Source organism: Perognathus longimembris, chromosome 7, assembly GCF_023159225.1.
Source record: "Perognathus longimembris pacificus isolate PPM17 chromosome 7, ASM2315922v1, whole genome shotgun sequence".
NCBI classification, from domain to species: Eukaryota; Metazoa; Chordata; class Mammalia; order Rodentia; family Heteromyidae; genus Perognathus; species Perognathus longimembris.
In genome coordinates, this window is record NC_063167.1 from 27,477,916 (window position 1) to 27,493,628 (window position 15,713).

At 44.0% G+C, this 15,713-nt stretch overlaps 1 protein-coding gene across 6 annotated transcripts in view; it reads right to left on the reverse strand.

The window, feature by feature from the left end:
• Window positions 1-7,677: 7,677 nt before the first annotated feature.
• Foxj3 (forkhead box J3) overlaps window positions 7,678-15,713 on the reverse strand; it is a 91,683-nt gene continuing 83,647 nt past the window's right edge. For all 6 annotated transcript variants that reach the window (XM_048351030.1, XM_048351028.1, XM_048351029.1 and 3 more), the window contains 4 exons: window positions 14,597-14,698; window positions 14,019-14,210; window positions 11,678-11,785; window positions 7,678-10,683 (listed from right to left, as the gene is read on the reverse strand). In XM_048351030.1, coding sequence (XP_048206987.1) covers window positions 10,568-10,683; window positions 11,678-11,785; window positions 14,019-14,210; window positions 14,597-14,698 — 518 coding nt within the window. In that variant the 3' untranslated portion in view covers window positions 7,678-10,567. The remainder of the gene's footprint in view (window positions 10,684-11,677; window positions 11,786-14,018; window positions 14,211-14,596; window positions 14,699-15,713) is intronic.

The following is a 15,713-nucleotide window of genomic DNA, read 5'->3' on the forward strand; positions in this document are numbered from 1 at the left end:
TTCACGACTACTGTGTGATCTGTGGTGAGCGGGGCCCCTGGACCCAGGAGAAGAACAACAGTGGGACTTCCATCTTGCTATTCCATAAGCCAGGCAGATGTTCAAAGAGAGGGCAGGCAGCAACACTTGGAAAGATGAGTCAATACGGGAGAAGGCCCAGGAGGGAGCAGAGCCTGGCAATGAGGAAACCAAGGGCCCAGCCAGGCAGAACCAGCAAGCATAGGCTTCTCCTGCGCTGTCCTCAGAGCTGGATTGGACTCCCTCTCCTCGCCGCTGTGTGCATATGTACAATTGCCTGTGCACACCACGATGCGCGCATATGTAACTGAAGTGTGTGCTTCTGTGTACATTGACATGTCTGTCTGTGTATAGCAGTGTGCATATACATGGAGGGATGTGTCTATCCATGTGTGACAAAGTATGTATGTGAATGCTTAAGGGGTGTGTGTGTGTCTGCAGAATTCTATACCTACAGTGTGTCTGTTCCATCCTGGCCTCCGTTAGCTGAGTACACAGTGGTGTGAGCACCACCGAGGGCAGAGCAGAGTGAGGATGTGCAATACACATGCAGGCACGAGGATCTGGGGTGAAGGGGAGGCAGTGGTGTAGCAAAGGGGTCCACTAGGGAGGGTGGGGTGGGAAGAGGGGAAGGCTTGGCTCATGTGTGAGCCAGGGTGGGGCTGGGTGGAGTGGGATGGGCATTGGCATAGGGTCAAGGGCTGGGATGGGAGGTGAGCGAGGGTGACCCTGAGGTAGCCACTGGGGATGGGAGTTTGGATTGGGTTTGAGTTGAGGTTCTGATTAGGGATCTGGGTTAGAACGGAGCTGCTGTGAGAGAACCCAGGATTAGTGTGGAATCCAGGGGGGCGGCTTGATGTGAGGACTAATGGGTGCTGAGGCTGTTTAGACTGGATTAGGGCTTTTTGTAGGGTGTGCAGTTGAAGAGGAGGTGTGGTGGGGTGGGGTTTATGATCAGGGCTAGAACACAGATGACGTGGGAGGCTAAAGCTGGGCTTTGATTTGGCATTAAGGATGGGGCTGGGTGGGCCACTAAGGTCTGAAGGAGCCCTTCCCATACTCACCCACTCAGGGTTCTTCAGTCCCCTCACCCCAGGGTGTGGCTGAGTTGGGGGTAATGCAAGGGCTTTGGTTCTGCCGCCTCTTCTTCCCACGCCTCCTGGCCAGTTTCCTGGTAAGAAGCAGGAATGGAGGGAACAGGCCTGCAACAGTGATATCACGTCACACTGTGGGAAAGAGGAAGTGGCTCCAGGCCTTAGCCCTTCCCACCCTCATCTCTGACATTAGCTCTGGGAAATAGGAACCCACTCTTCTTCCCTTGTCCCCTCAGCTCTCTGCCCAGCCTGGTTCTGGCCCCCCTATGTCCTTGGTAGTCTCAGGATTCAGGGTGTGAGTCTGGGACCCGGGAAACTCAGAACCTAAGAGGCAGCTTCAGCTTCTGAAAATTAGTGACAATCACAGCTCCAGTGCACATTTCAGGTTTTCTAGAAAATGTTCCTAATGAACCTGGTCCCTGCAAGCCTGACTTTAGACAATTTCCTCTTCTACCCAACACCTACCCAGATAGTCTGCCTTGCTCAGCATCCTATGAAGTGCTGCAAGCCAAGTCTGTGGAGACCTCAGGTCTCCCCCAGGGATGGGCATGCTCCTGAGTGTTCGTGGGGTCAGCAAGGTGGCAGTCTTTTGTCACGATCAAGTGGACCATGGGCCAGGCTCAGGTTGAGGACTTTTCAATCATGGAAACTGGACTCAGTCCCAGTGCACAGCTCCCACTCTGGGCCATTCCTGGGCCGGGAGGTTAACGCCCTTGTGTGGGTGCCCTTGTGATGGTTCTCATGTGCCCATTAGTTGGATCTACTAAAGCTTAGTCCTTTCAGGCCAGACTCCATTTCCCTGCATGTTCACAGGCCCAAGCTGACTTCAACAGGAAGGCTTGGAACAGAGCCAGATAGGAGTCTGGAGACACAGTTCTGTGTGACCTTGAAAGGGGTGTGTCCCACACTCCAAAGCCTCACCTTTAAAACTTGTAAATCTGTTTTAGAGGTTATAATAATCTCGTTTCTGTAGGAACCTGGAGGAACCACAAATACTTTAAGTATACATTAGAATGAGTTTGACTCTAACAGCTCTAGGAATATGTAAGAAATAACTACAATCCATTTTATAGATGGGTAAACTGAAGCTTGGAGGCCCAGAGAGGTTAAGGAACCATGATTTTCTCAGGGATGTGTACATTGTATTGGTTGTACACTATAAAAAGGAACCTGGCAAACAGACAGCATAAGTGTAGACACACACATGAATTTGTATCTGTCTAGAGGAAGGTATAATTTTTTCAGATTTATTACCAGATGGGTTTGTGGTCTGGTAGCTATAATTTCCAGAATAGAATCCAGTTCTCTCAAATGCCAAAGAAAATCCTAAGTTTTTTGCTTAGTCTACTACCATACCACCTATGTTATCTTCCTGGTATCACACTCTTATCTTTGTTCCTTTTCCAAAAAAGGAAAAGAAAGGGATGGTTGCAGAGTCAGACTCTGCGATGTGGGCCAATGATGCCCATTTTAGAGAAGGAAACGAAGGCTCTGAGTGATCAGTGTTACACACAGTAGGTGCTGACTTGGGACTTGAAGCCTGATAGCCTGAGTCATATTCAGATTGCTTATACTGGGTCCCTTTCCTCCTCCAGGCCCCAGATGGGTCGGTTTCTGCCTTTGATGCTTTAGGGGCAGCTGGGGAGTGGACGGTGGGTGTGCCTACTTGTTTATTCAACAGTACCGTCCCCACAGTCTGGCCTGGATGAAAGGATGGCGAGCCCATTCACCATCTGCTCCCACTCCACATCACAGAAGCTTCCTCCTCCTCCCCAATTCTGAGTGAGGAGCAGCCACTGAAGCAACTTCACACCCTAAGCAGAACACAGAAGCAGATACAGCTGGAGCGCCTGCCATGTGCCCCCAGAGCTCCTCCTGGAGCCCAGGGTTAGGTGGAGAGGAGGACATGAACACAGACTCCAAGGAAGCTGTCAGTGGACGAGGCCGAGGTAGCAGGTCCCGGGGGCCAGGCTACAGGATGCTAACCATGGGAGGGGTCCTTGGCCACTGGGAGCTTGGGACCGGAGGCTTCAGAGTGAAATGACCTGTGGCAGAGTTGAGATGTAATGACCCCAGTGGTGTCCAGTGCAGACTGTCAGCCACGGACTGTGCATGTCCAGAGGGGAAGGGGTGCTCCAGGAGGGCAAAGGATGCAGGGGAGGATAAGGGGCAGGAGAATCAGCTGACCTTGGCAACTGGGTTCCAGAGGGAGGAGAGGGGAGGCCATTCCTTGGGATTCATGTGTAGCACCAGGCTAGTTGCTCTCCAAATGGCTAACACTGAGGTGTGATGTTTCATCTCCATCTTACAGATGCAGAACTGGGACTCAGTGTCTTGCTCTTAAGGAATTCTAGATCTTTCTGCCTCCTAAGTCCACATTCTTTCCTGTGCTTCAGGTATGGACTGTGTTGGCCCTTGAGGCTCGCAGGGAACATCTCCACCACAGTGTGAGTCACCAGGAGCAGCTGCTGGGGGGTGAGAAAGCTGGAACACAGCTGGATATGGGGGAAGGAAGGAGCACAGATGACTGGGATCTAGCTCAGAGGGTGCTGCCTGAGGAGCAGTGACAAGACTAGGTCAGGGTGAGATAAGAAAAGGAAAAAATTGTGTCAGACTTGCAGAAATTGTGTCAGACCCAACTCTGACATGCCTGAGAACAACACTTGAACCCAGTCAAGTGGCACCAACAAAAAGGGCCCCGGAAGTGGAGGAAGAGGTTAACATGCCACCAAATTTGAACGTGGAGGCTTTGCCTCTGAGAGCCATCACCCTGCCTCTGTAGCTCAACAGCACACAGGCTCACAAGTCCTAGACACAACTGCACACAGTCAGGAGCACACACAAGGTCCTATTCAGTCCCACACAAGCTTATGCTCACCTACCCTCATGGAACCAGAGAGCCACACCTGTCTCTGCGAGCATCACTGAAGGTGCTAATCGTCCTATTTTTATTGCCTTTATATACTGGACAGGAAGGTGCTGAACAGGAAGGTGCCTCCTGACCCAGGAGCTGCACCATGAGAGGCCACACTCGACCCATGAAGCCAGCCAGCCCTGGGTACTTTGGAATGCCTGGATGGGGCAGGGAGGAAGAAGAAGGGGCAATCTGCCTCTGGGAAAAGCTGGCCAGAAAGAGGCAGGTCTGAGATCTGTCCTATCCCTCACATTGGCAATGACCTTTGGGCAAATACTTCACCTCTCCAAGTGGCAATGCCCAGCAGTAAAAGGCAGATAACACCACCGACCTCACCAGGCAGTTAGGAGTGCTAAGTCAGATAATGGCTGTCAAGTATGGGGCAGGGACCTGGCAAATGGTGGCAATAATCGTAATGTTTGTGGCAAACGCTAGTATGTGAGTGTGTGGAGACACTTAGGTCCACTCAGGCTCAGAGGCAATGCTGGGGAGGGAAAAGTAGATGGCTGTCTTCAAACCACACCTGAAGAAACAATGCCAGCCTCTACATCTACTGGTCCTGAGCAGATGAGGTCTGTGATTGGTGGGGTGAGTCCCCCTAGGCTTTGGGGAGCAGGGTGGGAGCAGGAAGCAGTGTCAGAAGGTCTAGGAGGGGGTCCTAGCTGGGCAGCTGTAGGGCTGAGAACTAGAAGGACTCCAGGACTTCTCTAGACAGTAGAGCTCTGACGTTGGAGAGATTATGAGGGCTGGCGCCAGGTAAACCTGCTTTTCCTTGAGGGCTATAGAAACAAAGCATGGCCCTGAAGTAAAAGACTACTTCCTGAAGAGGGAGGGCAGAGTTGGCAGCCTGCCCCCTGGTGACTACAAGTGCTCCCTGCAGCCTTCACTTTACAGACCTTTGCTGGGAGTTCAAAAAATAGTCCTGAAGATGGGGGGAGGACTGTGGAGTACAGAGGAGGCTGGACCTGCCTTGGCCTAGGTCTGAAACTCAAGCTCTCCTTTTGCTCTAACCTGTCACTTACCAATCAGATGGTCCTGGGCAAGTCAATTAATTGCTCTATGGTTCAGACTATTTGTAAGATGAGGTTGGTATTAATAGCTACAGCTCCAAGCAGTTATTTCCAAGAGTAAATATGGTGACTTACATCAAGTGCTTGGGAAAAGTGACATCAGGTGTCTAATACATGGTGGCTGGCCATCCTGAGACCCAGAGCCCCTTGGCTTGGGCCATTGCTTGAGAGCTCAAGAGTTGGAAACAGCCCTGGTTTTGATGAAGCCAAATGACTAATCACCTGCCCATCTCAAATGGAGCCTGCAGGGAGAAAGCTCAAAACTGCTCTTGAAAATCCTTTAGGAAGACGCCGGCATGGAAAAGCAGGTGTCAGAATTCACCATGGCTGCCTTCTGTAGTTCTTGATTGCAGTCTGTCTCTACCTAGGGTGGTGGTTCCCAAACACATATCTTCAGCCACTCCGTGCTCAGTGGTGGAGGACTCAGGAGTTATCTAGAGGCAAATACTAATTATGGTCTCAGATCCTAATCTTCCAGCCCACACTCCGAGGCTTATTGTCCATCACAGGCTGGTAGTTTACATTTTACATTTAGAATCTCCATTTTTTCCCTCTTCTTGGCAGAATAAAAATTAAATTTGCATAGTTTGACTGAATGTGCTCCTGATGTAACCCCAATGTCCCTTACTTCTTCCATAAAATGAAGCAAGAACAGTGCTAACAGTACTACCTGTGTAGATGAAACTTAAGTGTGCACTGGCAATTTAAAATTGCTGACATGTAAATAACTTTGTCTCCGAATTTCCTTTAAGTAGCTGTGTGACTTGCAACAAGTCATTTCCTTCTGTGGGTCTCAATGTTCTCGACAACACAATGTGGGGCTGTGTGAGCAGCTTACTAGGGCCTCTGCAAGGCTGAAGCTTTCAAGGTAGTTCTGCACTTGTAGGGCATTTCCACTCAGGTGCCTGCCTGAGTGCTGATGCTCCCGTGGCTTTTCCAGGATTTGCCAAGAGTCATATTTATAAGCCTGACAATTTTCAAGTGCCATGTTAAAGCCTTGAGCAATAAACATTAAGCTTAATGATCTTGCTGTTTTCTTTCATCAGGAGAGGTGTGTGCTGCAGATACATGAGAATCTGCACAAGGTGACCAGATTTGTCTTCTACTACAGCCCTTCTAAGTGGCTGGTAATGATCAAAATTGACCTGTGATGGGAGTAATGCAAGCTTTTCCTTCCAAGAGGGACTCCCTACCTCCCTTTCTGTGAGTAGTCATTACTCACTTGGGAAACCTTCCTTTTAGGAGGCAAAAGGCAACAAGCTCCAGAGTCCAAGACAGACTATTATTCCAGACCCACTACTAGCTGTGCTAACCTGCCAGTGCAGTTAAGCTAATGCTCTTGACAGTGTTATGTAGGTTAAATCTGAAGCATCCAGAGGATTTCCCAATCTGATTGTGAGACTGGTGGAAAGCTCCCCTTCTGGGGTGAGACAGACTGCAGGTTCAATTCCACCTCCCCCGTGTGCCAGTCTGCCCACTGCTGGGCCTCACAAAGTTTGCACCCACATCAATAAGGCCAGGCTTGGCATCATTAGTGCCCAACATTCTGGGAGAGGGCTGGGCTTGTGGTTCTATAGCAACCCAACACTTCTCCCACTGCAAGCCACAATCCCATTGCTAACCCAGTTCCTATGCGAATCTACCTTCTACCTCTGGCTCAAAGCAGTAGTAATGGAAAGACCTTCCACTATCAGTCCCAGGCACCTTCAAGAGTCAAAAGAAATAACCTACTTGCACCCTGGGGCTTTCCTAAACCAATGCCCATGTGCTTAGCACAACTTAACCTCTTATTACCAGAAGAATCCCACCTTGCCAGGGAGTATTTCCAGAGTAGCTTCCCCAGCCAGCTTCCCTAGATTGGTACTTTCTCCCTGTTCTGGGCAAATCTGCACCCCTAAGGACAGGAACTGCTGCTTCTTCCTTTCTAGGGTTCTCAAAGAAGGCCCTGTCACAGCACATTTGTTCAGCCAATGTGAAGTTCCACAGTCATCTTCTGGAAACCAGCTTTCTGGGAGGGCAGTGTTGGGACAAGACTAGAAGCAAGGGTGAGAGCAGTGACAGGAATTACCTTGATAACAGGATCCTGTAAAGGAACATGATGCTTGGAGCCAAACCTGTTTTCTCACTTACTAATTAAAGAATGTGGACAGATGACTATACCTCTCTGTTTGAGCAGTCTCACACCTGTAGAGTGAAGGCCACAGTATCTGCTCAGAAGAGCACCTGGAACAAACATACTATACACCACCATGTTTTATGCTATAGGTACTGTTGTAAATGTTTAAATGGACTGATCAGTGGAACTCCACTCCAATTCTAGGAAGTGTTACTCTCACTTTAGAGGCACTGGAAAAGAGGAAAATGAACTCAGAGGTTAAATGTCTTCCTCAAGTTCACAGAACTAGTGAGATGTAGAGTGAATAGCCACAGACACCGCTCTAAGGTAGTATTTTATGAGACACCACAGTCCACAGCTTGAGGGCTCTGTAGCTTGACCATGGGTTTGTGAGCTTGAACTAGCTCCAGTCTGAGTCCCTCAAATGAAATACAGTGAATGATGAAGAACAACCAGGGTTGCAAATAGATTTAACGTATTTATTTTAAGTGCCATTCATGCATATCGGTTCTGGCAGCAACAATCCTAATGACACTTGGAATATTTCTTTACAGCACTAAACAGTTACAAAGAATGGGTGCCATTCATCATAGAGGCAGAATATGAAATCGTGCAATAGCAAAACTGTAGAAACATTAAAACACTGACTGTCCAATAGCAGTACAGAGAGCAGGTTGTGTTTGCACAAAAAGCCAATGCATTTTCATCACATATATACAATATAGATATGTACACATCACCCTCTGAATGAACAATATCAAAATACTCTTTTCCATTTGAAAGTATCCCTAGATCGATTCCCTCCCACTTCAAAGGACATTTGAGACAGACGTATTTACAGAAACACACATGAATACATTTACATTTCAAAAACTTCCACAAATGCCAGTCGGATTATTCTCCTGGACAGAGTGCCCCATTATAATTACATGCATTTATTATTCTCTAGTCAATTTAAGTCCAAGACAGAACTTGCTCTGCATTAGCAAACTATCAATAGAAATGGCCACTAGAGGGACTCTGCATTATACCAGCCAACCCTGTTTGGCCAACATCCACAGAGAATGCCTGTCCTGGGACCAGGACACTAGATGGGTTTGGGTAGAGACTTTGCCTCCAGTGCCATTCTTGGTAAGTTCAATTACTTAAAAAATATTGATCACTGCAAATCAGTAAATGATTGCAAAATGGGAAATCAGCATCACACAATTTGTAAAATTATCACCAGTGGTTCTACTCAAATCATTCCATTTAAGAGACTGCATTCCAATACCAAAATTCTTTAAAGTGCACATTGCTACTCAAGCAATTCAGACAGCTCCAAAGTAGCAATTTCAACATCTAGAAAACACTGACTTGAGTAGACTACTGAATGAACATCATCCCCCCTTTATAAGCTTTTACTCTGCAGGCTGCTCTCTCATCTTGCTTTGATCCTTCTTAGAGGCATCTGTTTGCTGCCTTTCCAGAATTCTCTCATTTTCACTAATCCAAGGGGCTGGAACTGAGCTTTTTTCATACCCAGCAGGGTCCAAGCAACAGAGAAACATAAAGCTCTTCCCTCCTCCCAAATCTTACCAGCCTTAACCAAAGCTGGTTTCCCAGTGATTCATTCAAGGCAACACTCCATTAAAACACACACAAAAACACACATATGAGTATACATGTGCATACACACGTACATGCATGCACGCATGTATGCACATGCACACACACAGATGATTATTTCAAGTAGAGATTACTCAACCACAGAATCACTAAGGCTAAGTAAAGTGATTTAGCATGGCTGATAAGAGACCAGAGATGGTAACAAGCAACCAGTGAGTAGCTATTCCTCTTTGATTTGATGGAACCTATTAATCCATTAGAATGGAAAACTTTTCTCTAGAGAATCAATTCAAAACCTATTCATTAGGAAAATAATCTCATTCCTTATAGCTTTATTGTAGAATAAAAAAAATCAACCCATGTAGAGTGACTATGATATGACATGAAACAAAACAACTAAAAACCACCCCAAGAGGTAGGCTTCATTTCAAAGGAAGTGGCCAAATGTCATGTATATACAGACACACGGAACAGAAATACCAGGCCACTTAATTGCACCAAAGACTGAGGCAAATCAGATCTGGGTATATAGATCTACCCTTCTTTCAGAGCTACTTAAACAGAAAGAGGCTAAGTGCGAAACTTGCTTTATAAACCCTGCCTTGATGTTCTGTTACCCAAATGGATTCTGATTCAAATTCCAGAAGAAAAAGAAATCCTATTAATCTAAGTCCCAATCAGAAGGAATGCGGGGGGTGGGGGGTGGGAAAGGGAGAGAGGGAGGGAGGGAAGGAGGGGGGGAAGGAAATATACTCACCTGTTAAAGGAGTGGTGATGAAGAAAATGACACAATGTCCCTCTGATTGTCTTGTCTGTAAACTCTTACCAAGAAAATTACTCTGTGCTTTCAGACACCACATTTCTTACTGAACCCAATAGGAACTGAGCATTCACAGAAGGTAGCAATAAATATTAAAATAACACTTTTGAACAATAAATACATAAGCAAATGTGGAAGCATTAATCTGTTTATAAGCCAAGCAATACGCAGTTTCTAATCAAACATTTCAGAGCGGTCATCAGCTTTAGGAAACAGACACTGACAAAGTACAACGTTTCTATAATTTCCCCGAGCAGCAAAACAAATTTGGTCAGTTCTTCATACTGCTCAGGAACAACATGCCCCTCTAGATTGTTTGGAGAGTATCAAACTCTGGGTTCCTAGACTTACTTGGGTGGAATTTATTATTACCTACATTTCTGAAAAAGATTAAAGGAAACTAGGCTTTGGAGAAAATCTATTTCCTTTCAGTTCTAGGCATCAGTTATAAGCATCCTGCAGAAAACAGCCTAATAAGGAATAAAAACTGATAGTAACTTTCTTTTTAAGACATAACAATCCAATTAGAAAAAAAATTGAAGCCTTTCAGTAATGTTTGTACACATATTTACACATATGTATCTATAAACTGCTTGCAGCAAAATAGGTTCTGTCTGAAAAATCAGTCTGGCACTTGTGGTTAACATCAAACTGACACAAATATGCAAAAAGCCGTCCAAATCACACAACAGTTAGGAGCTACATAGAGCAGTTGGCAGGGAGACAAACATGTAGTACTTGTTTGGGTCAGATAAAAGCAGAAAGTTATCCAGCTAAAATCTTTTTGATTGTCTTCAAAAGAAATCTTGGTAACATTGGTAAAGTGATTATCAACTTTGTTTACTCAACTGGATTTCTTAAACCTTTCCCTTCACTGCACTGCACAGAAAGGTGATGTTGGAGTCTGCTGCCTTGCAGAAACAAGCCCTACACAATCGAATCCCAATCAAAGTCATCTTGGATGTCATCTGGAGGCAGGGAGCGCCGCATTTGAAAGGCTTGGGAAGGCATCATGTGCTGCTGGCTCATGGCTCCGTGATGGCCTGGAAGGAAAAGGGAAACACCAAGAGTGACTTGGGTAAAACATAAGTTAGAAATGAATTAACTCCCACTAAGCATTTCCTATGTGCCAATACTCAGCACGTATTATCCCATAAACCCATACCTTATAAGCCTTACCTTATAGGATGAACAAAAAGCTGGTGTGTTGGTACACACCTAGAATCCCAACCCTAGCACTAAGGAGGCTGAGGCAGAAGGATTGTGAGTTTGAGACCAGGCTGAGCTACAAAGCAAGACCTTATCATACACACACAAAAAAAGAAGAGCAAATCATAAAACTAATGAAGGCTCAAGATAAGGTCTGAACATAGTTTACCAGACTCCAAAATCCCATGCTCTTTCCACTATATCAGGCAGTATGAGTAAAGTGCTGATGCAACTATTTCTCTCAGAACCTGTTGGGCTCCAACATATCAGTGGTTCACATAAAAATGGCGAACAGGAGAATGATGCTATTTACCACTAAAGTCAGACTGGATCATACTAAATTTTCCCCAGAAGTTAATTTTGGGACCATCATGTAAGAGCAAGTGAACAGAAAACATCAACACAGTAGAGCACAGCGAACTATGAAGAATGTCTGGTTCAAGATGCTCATTTTCCCACATCTTTCTTGATTCACTCTGGCTCTGTAGGTGCCTCCCCATCTTAAGGCATTCTGCCGTTGTCTCCACACTTCGGAGACCCCTTCTAAACCAGTTTCATTGTCTGTTTGTTTTTTAATCAGTATTTACTCATAGCATTTATTCTTTTCCTAGAATTTAAGCTTTAATGGTGGTAGAATTATTGCATCTTCTGTTTTGTTAGTACACTGAATAGAAAATTTTCAAGTAGTCTCATCTAATTATTTTTTTCACCTCTAAGAGAGATCTCACACCTTCATGAAGCAGTCTTACCATCTAGGCAGCTCAAGCTTTTCAATATTAAACTTGATACCAACTGCAATACATACACACACTCATTCACTCACTCTACCTGCCATTGTTGTTCCTGGAGTGCTGAGTGCCTGTGGGATATGAGGGTAACCAGGGGGTGGCATCACCGAAGGAGGAAGATTTTGCCTAGAGTCTATGTACATATTTCCTAATCGGATTAAAAAGCAGAAAGAGAGAAAATATGTTACCATAAATAAGACAAACTGAGTGTTAAACACTAACAGAATCCCCTTTGTAATAAAAAAAATGTATGGTCCTAAGACCACAAAAACAAACAAACAAACAAAAAATACATTAACAGTACTGTTACCTAAAACAAACCTAAGCAGATGAGGTGAGAAGGCTGGCTTTTTGAACAATTGAACAATTGTGGCACTGCCATTAATTAACAGGCAAGTTATATCTACTATTGTCACATGACTCATTATACTTCAAAAGTATTTAAAAGCATTTCTATATCCATAACTTCATCTGACCTCACACTAAGCCCACAGGAGGATGAGAGAGGAGCCGCTCATCCCTAATCTACAGGCAAAGCAACTGAAGTCAGCAAAGCTTATCTGACTTGTCTAAAGACAGGGAGTTTGACAGAATGAGGTTTAGAATGAGGTTTAGAATCCAGATCTCCTAGCTCATAAGCCCTCTACTATTGCTTATCTCTATTGCCCTGATCCTCTCACTCTGAAAGTAGCCTAATCATGTGGGCTGTAGTCAATTAACAAAGTGACTAGGAGGCACAAGGTAATAGCAATCATCTGTACAAGCAAACAAAAGTGACTAAAAATGTGCCTCATTCAAATGGATCATAGATCTCATTCAAATGGTACTTCATATGGTTCTTAATTTATTTTCATCCATAGGAGCCATCCAGTGTAATAGCTTTAAAATGTCAATTACATTGTTTCATAATGCAAAACAGGGAGGGAAATAAACATCATGAACTCTTCCTCAGTAACTCACAGGGAATAAGAACCATAAAACTGGTTCACATTGTAAGGAACATCTGGAAGTTTGGAAAGGCTACTTCCCTAAGGGTTTCTAGCATTTGCCACAAATTACACTTGAAATCTAGCAATGTTGCAATGACACAGAGAAGGTAAGAAAAACTCTTTCTCTTCTATTCAGGTATGGCATGGTGGATAAGGCTGCTTAAAATCTTTCATCTGGCATGGGAAAGCAAGACCTCCATCCAGGCTTGAGATGTCCTGAGAAATATTTACTCCAATTCTATCTTTGTCTATACAGGTGGGGAAACAGGATCAAAGAGGAAGTGAGACAGAACCAAAACTTCTGAACTCTAGTTGTTCCCTCTCAAGATAACATGACTTTTATACTAAGAATTGTACTCTCTGACTGATCATACTGATGACTTGGAAAGAAGGAAAAGCTACAGCTCTAGTATACTTTGTACTATGTCCCCATCAGCTATCAGATATGTGGCTAATGTACTTAGCTACAGAGGCCTGGTTACTCATACACCAACAACTTTTCAAATTATATCAATGTGGTACAAAAGTTTAGGTCTCTTTCTACCTATTATTAGTATTCAAGTCACAACAAAAAACACAAAAGTGATTTTTTTTGCTAGAGATCTATTGGTTTTTTTTTTGGGGGGGGGTCACTTGTGAGGCTTGAACTCAAGGCCTGAGTGCTGTCCTTGAGCTTTTGTGCTCAAGGCTAGTGCTCCACCACCTTGGTTTTCTGGTGGTTAACTGGAGATAAGAGTCACATGGACTTTCTTGCCTGGGCTGGCTTTGAACCACAGTCCTCAGATCTCACTCTCTTGAGTAGTTAGGATTACAGGCATAAGCCATCAGTGCCTGGCTTTAAAAAAAAAAAAAATACTTTTCTCATTTCTCTGGAATAGGGAAATGCCTACATTAAACATCCTTAACTGTTAGAAAATTCTGTCACATTCCTATTACTTTTATTTTCACATAGAAATTCTCACTGATTCTTTTTCCATGTTCTCATTACAGAGCCTAAAAAATTGCCATTACATGTACTCAAGTAACTTTGAACTTCTAATTCTAACACCCTTGGAAGATATAAAATATTGATTTCCCTCCCTGGAATCTATATAAATTTAAACTGGTATGACTTTATAAGTATGCTCTCAGAAAACATTAAGTATCTTTAAGATATTTACTTGCTTGGTAACATAAAATTACAAAGAAAAATTAATTGTAAGTAATAGAATAATCATAAATCTGAAAAGAACAGCCTGTTAGACTCAGTTTTTCAAAGTTAGACCTGTGTAAATTACTTGCTACCACTCATTACTTACAAACAAAAAAACTAAACAAACCAATATAATCCTTAGCAACAAATCATGTTGCTTAATGCAGTAAATGTTAACATAAATGAGAAAAGGCCTATACCTGCTCCAATGTGCTGGGAAGGTTTTGTTGGATGCATGGCACCATGACAAACATTTTGCTGAACATTACTCTGTGAGTGGATAAGGCCAGTTTGTGTAAAGAACTGATTAAGAGAAGAACAGAGATCAGCAAACTGAACCTGATCTAAAGACCAGTTCTTGAGATCTGCTTGTCTCATACTTTCCATCAGACCTATGAGGAAAACATTTGAAATATAGTTAGCATAGTTTTGCAAACACTGCACAAAAAGGACAAGAATATGTATTTTTTATCCCGAGCCCTCAAAATACCCACTGGCTCATTTCAGATTATAGTAGTGATTTGCTCATGCCACATAGACTGGCATTTCATGATTACTCAAAACCCAATTCTTTTAAATATGGCCAAATTGCTTTCAGAATTCTTGTCTATAACCCTCTGCTGTATCACTTTGCCCAAGTATTTTACAAAGTGTTCTTTTTAAGCATACTTCTCACTACCTTTCTATAAAAAGATGTTTATTTCGACTACAAAGAAACGTATAATCTTTCAGAGAAAAAAATATATATTTGGTTATGTCAAAAGGAATCAACACTTACCTTGAAACTGTGAAAGGTCTACATCTGACCAATTAACACTGCTGGCAATTCGACAGCTTTCTTTCAGCATATCAAGTGTTGCATACCAATCATTTGAAACACCTACAAGTAGTGACAACAATCTTAAAAGTCTTGAACAGTGGAAGTTTGAAGAGTACAGTAAGGGAAGACAATAAGGCAGCTGATCCTGTCCAGTCTTAGAAAGGGACTTGTACCATTCCCTCCCTCCCCCAGCGTTCCCCCCCCCCCCCCGCCAAGTTCTGAAGCTTGAACTCTGGCCTGGGTGCTGTCCCTGAGCTCTTCATCTCAAGGCTAGTGCTCTACCATTTCAGCCACAGTGCCACTTCCAGCTTTTTCTGTGATTAACTGGAGTTAAGAGTCTCATGGACTTTCCTGCCTGGGCTGGCCTCAAACTGTGATCTTAGCCTGCTGAGTAGCTAGGATTATAGGTGTGAGCCATAGGCACCCAGTGGGATTTGTATCATTTCTATCAGGTATTGGGTGAATCTGTTTTGTGACACCGGTGGGAAGGATACCATTTTTCTCTCTTTTACAGATAAAAGACACAGCCCAGAAAAGTGGCATAACTTAATACAATCCCTGAGATTAATCTAAGATCTAAGACTCAAATCTTGACTCAGGTGAAAGCACAGGTCTTCTAACCTCTAGCTGGCAGTTTACAAATTGCCTTATCAAGTCAAACTTGATGCTGCTCTTCTCCTTTGTATTGCACAAATAGAAAGACACACCTTTCATAACTTCTAAAGGAAGAATCACATTTAGAAGCATCGCAGAGTATAATTTAATACACTGACTTCAGGGAGCTGAACCAGAACATATGGCAAGAGTAGTTACTTCCTCTAAATCAACTTTAGGAGAAGAAAATGTTGTAACATAGTCCTCCTAGGAAGGCAGTGGAAGAAAGGGCTGAGGCTTCTGTGAGAAATGGTCAGACAGGAGCTCCAGTTGCGCAATCGGTTAATGCGAGGAAACTTATAAGAAATGGTCAGACATGGTATCCTCTGATGTCATGTCACAGGAGAGCTTAAGAGTGTAGTGTGTATGTCAACAAAGTGGACTAACACAGTTAAGAGGCCAGGGTGGCACAAAGGCCTAG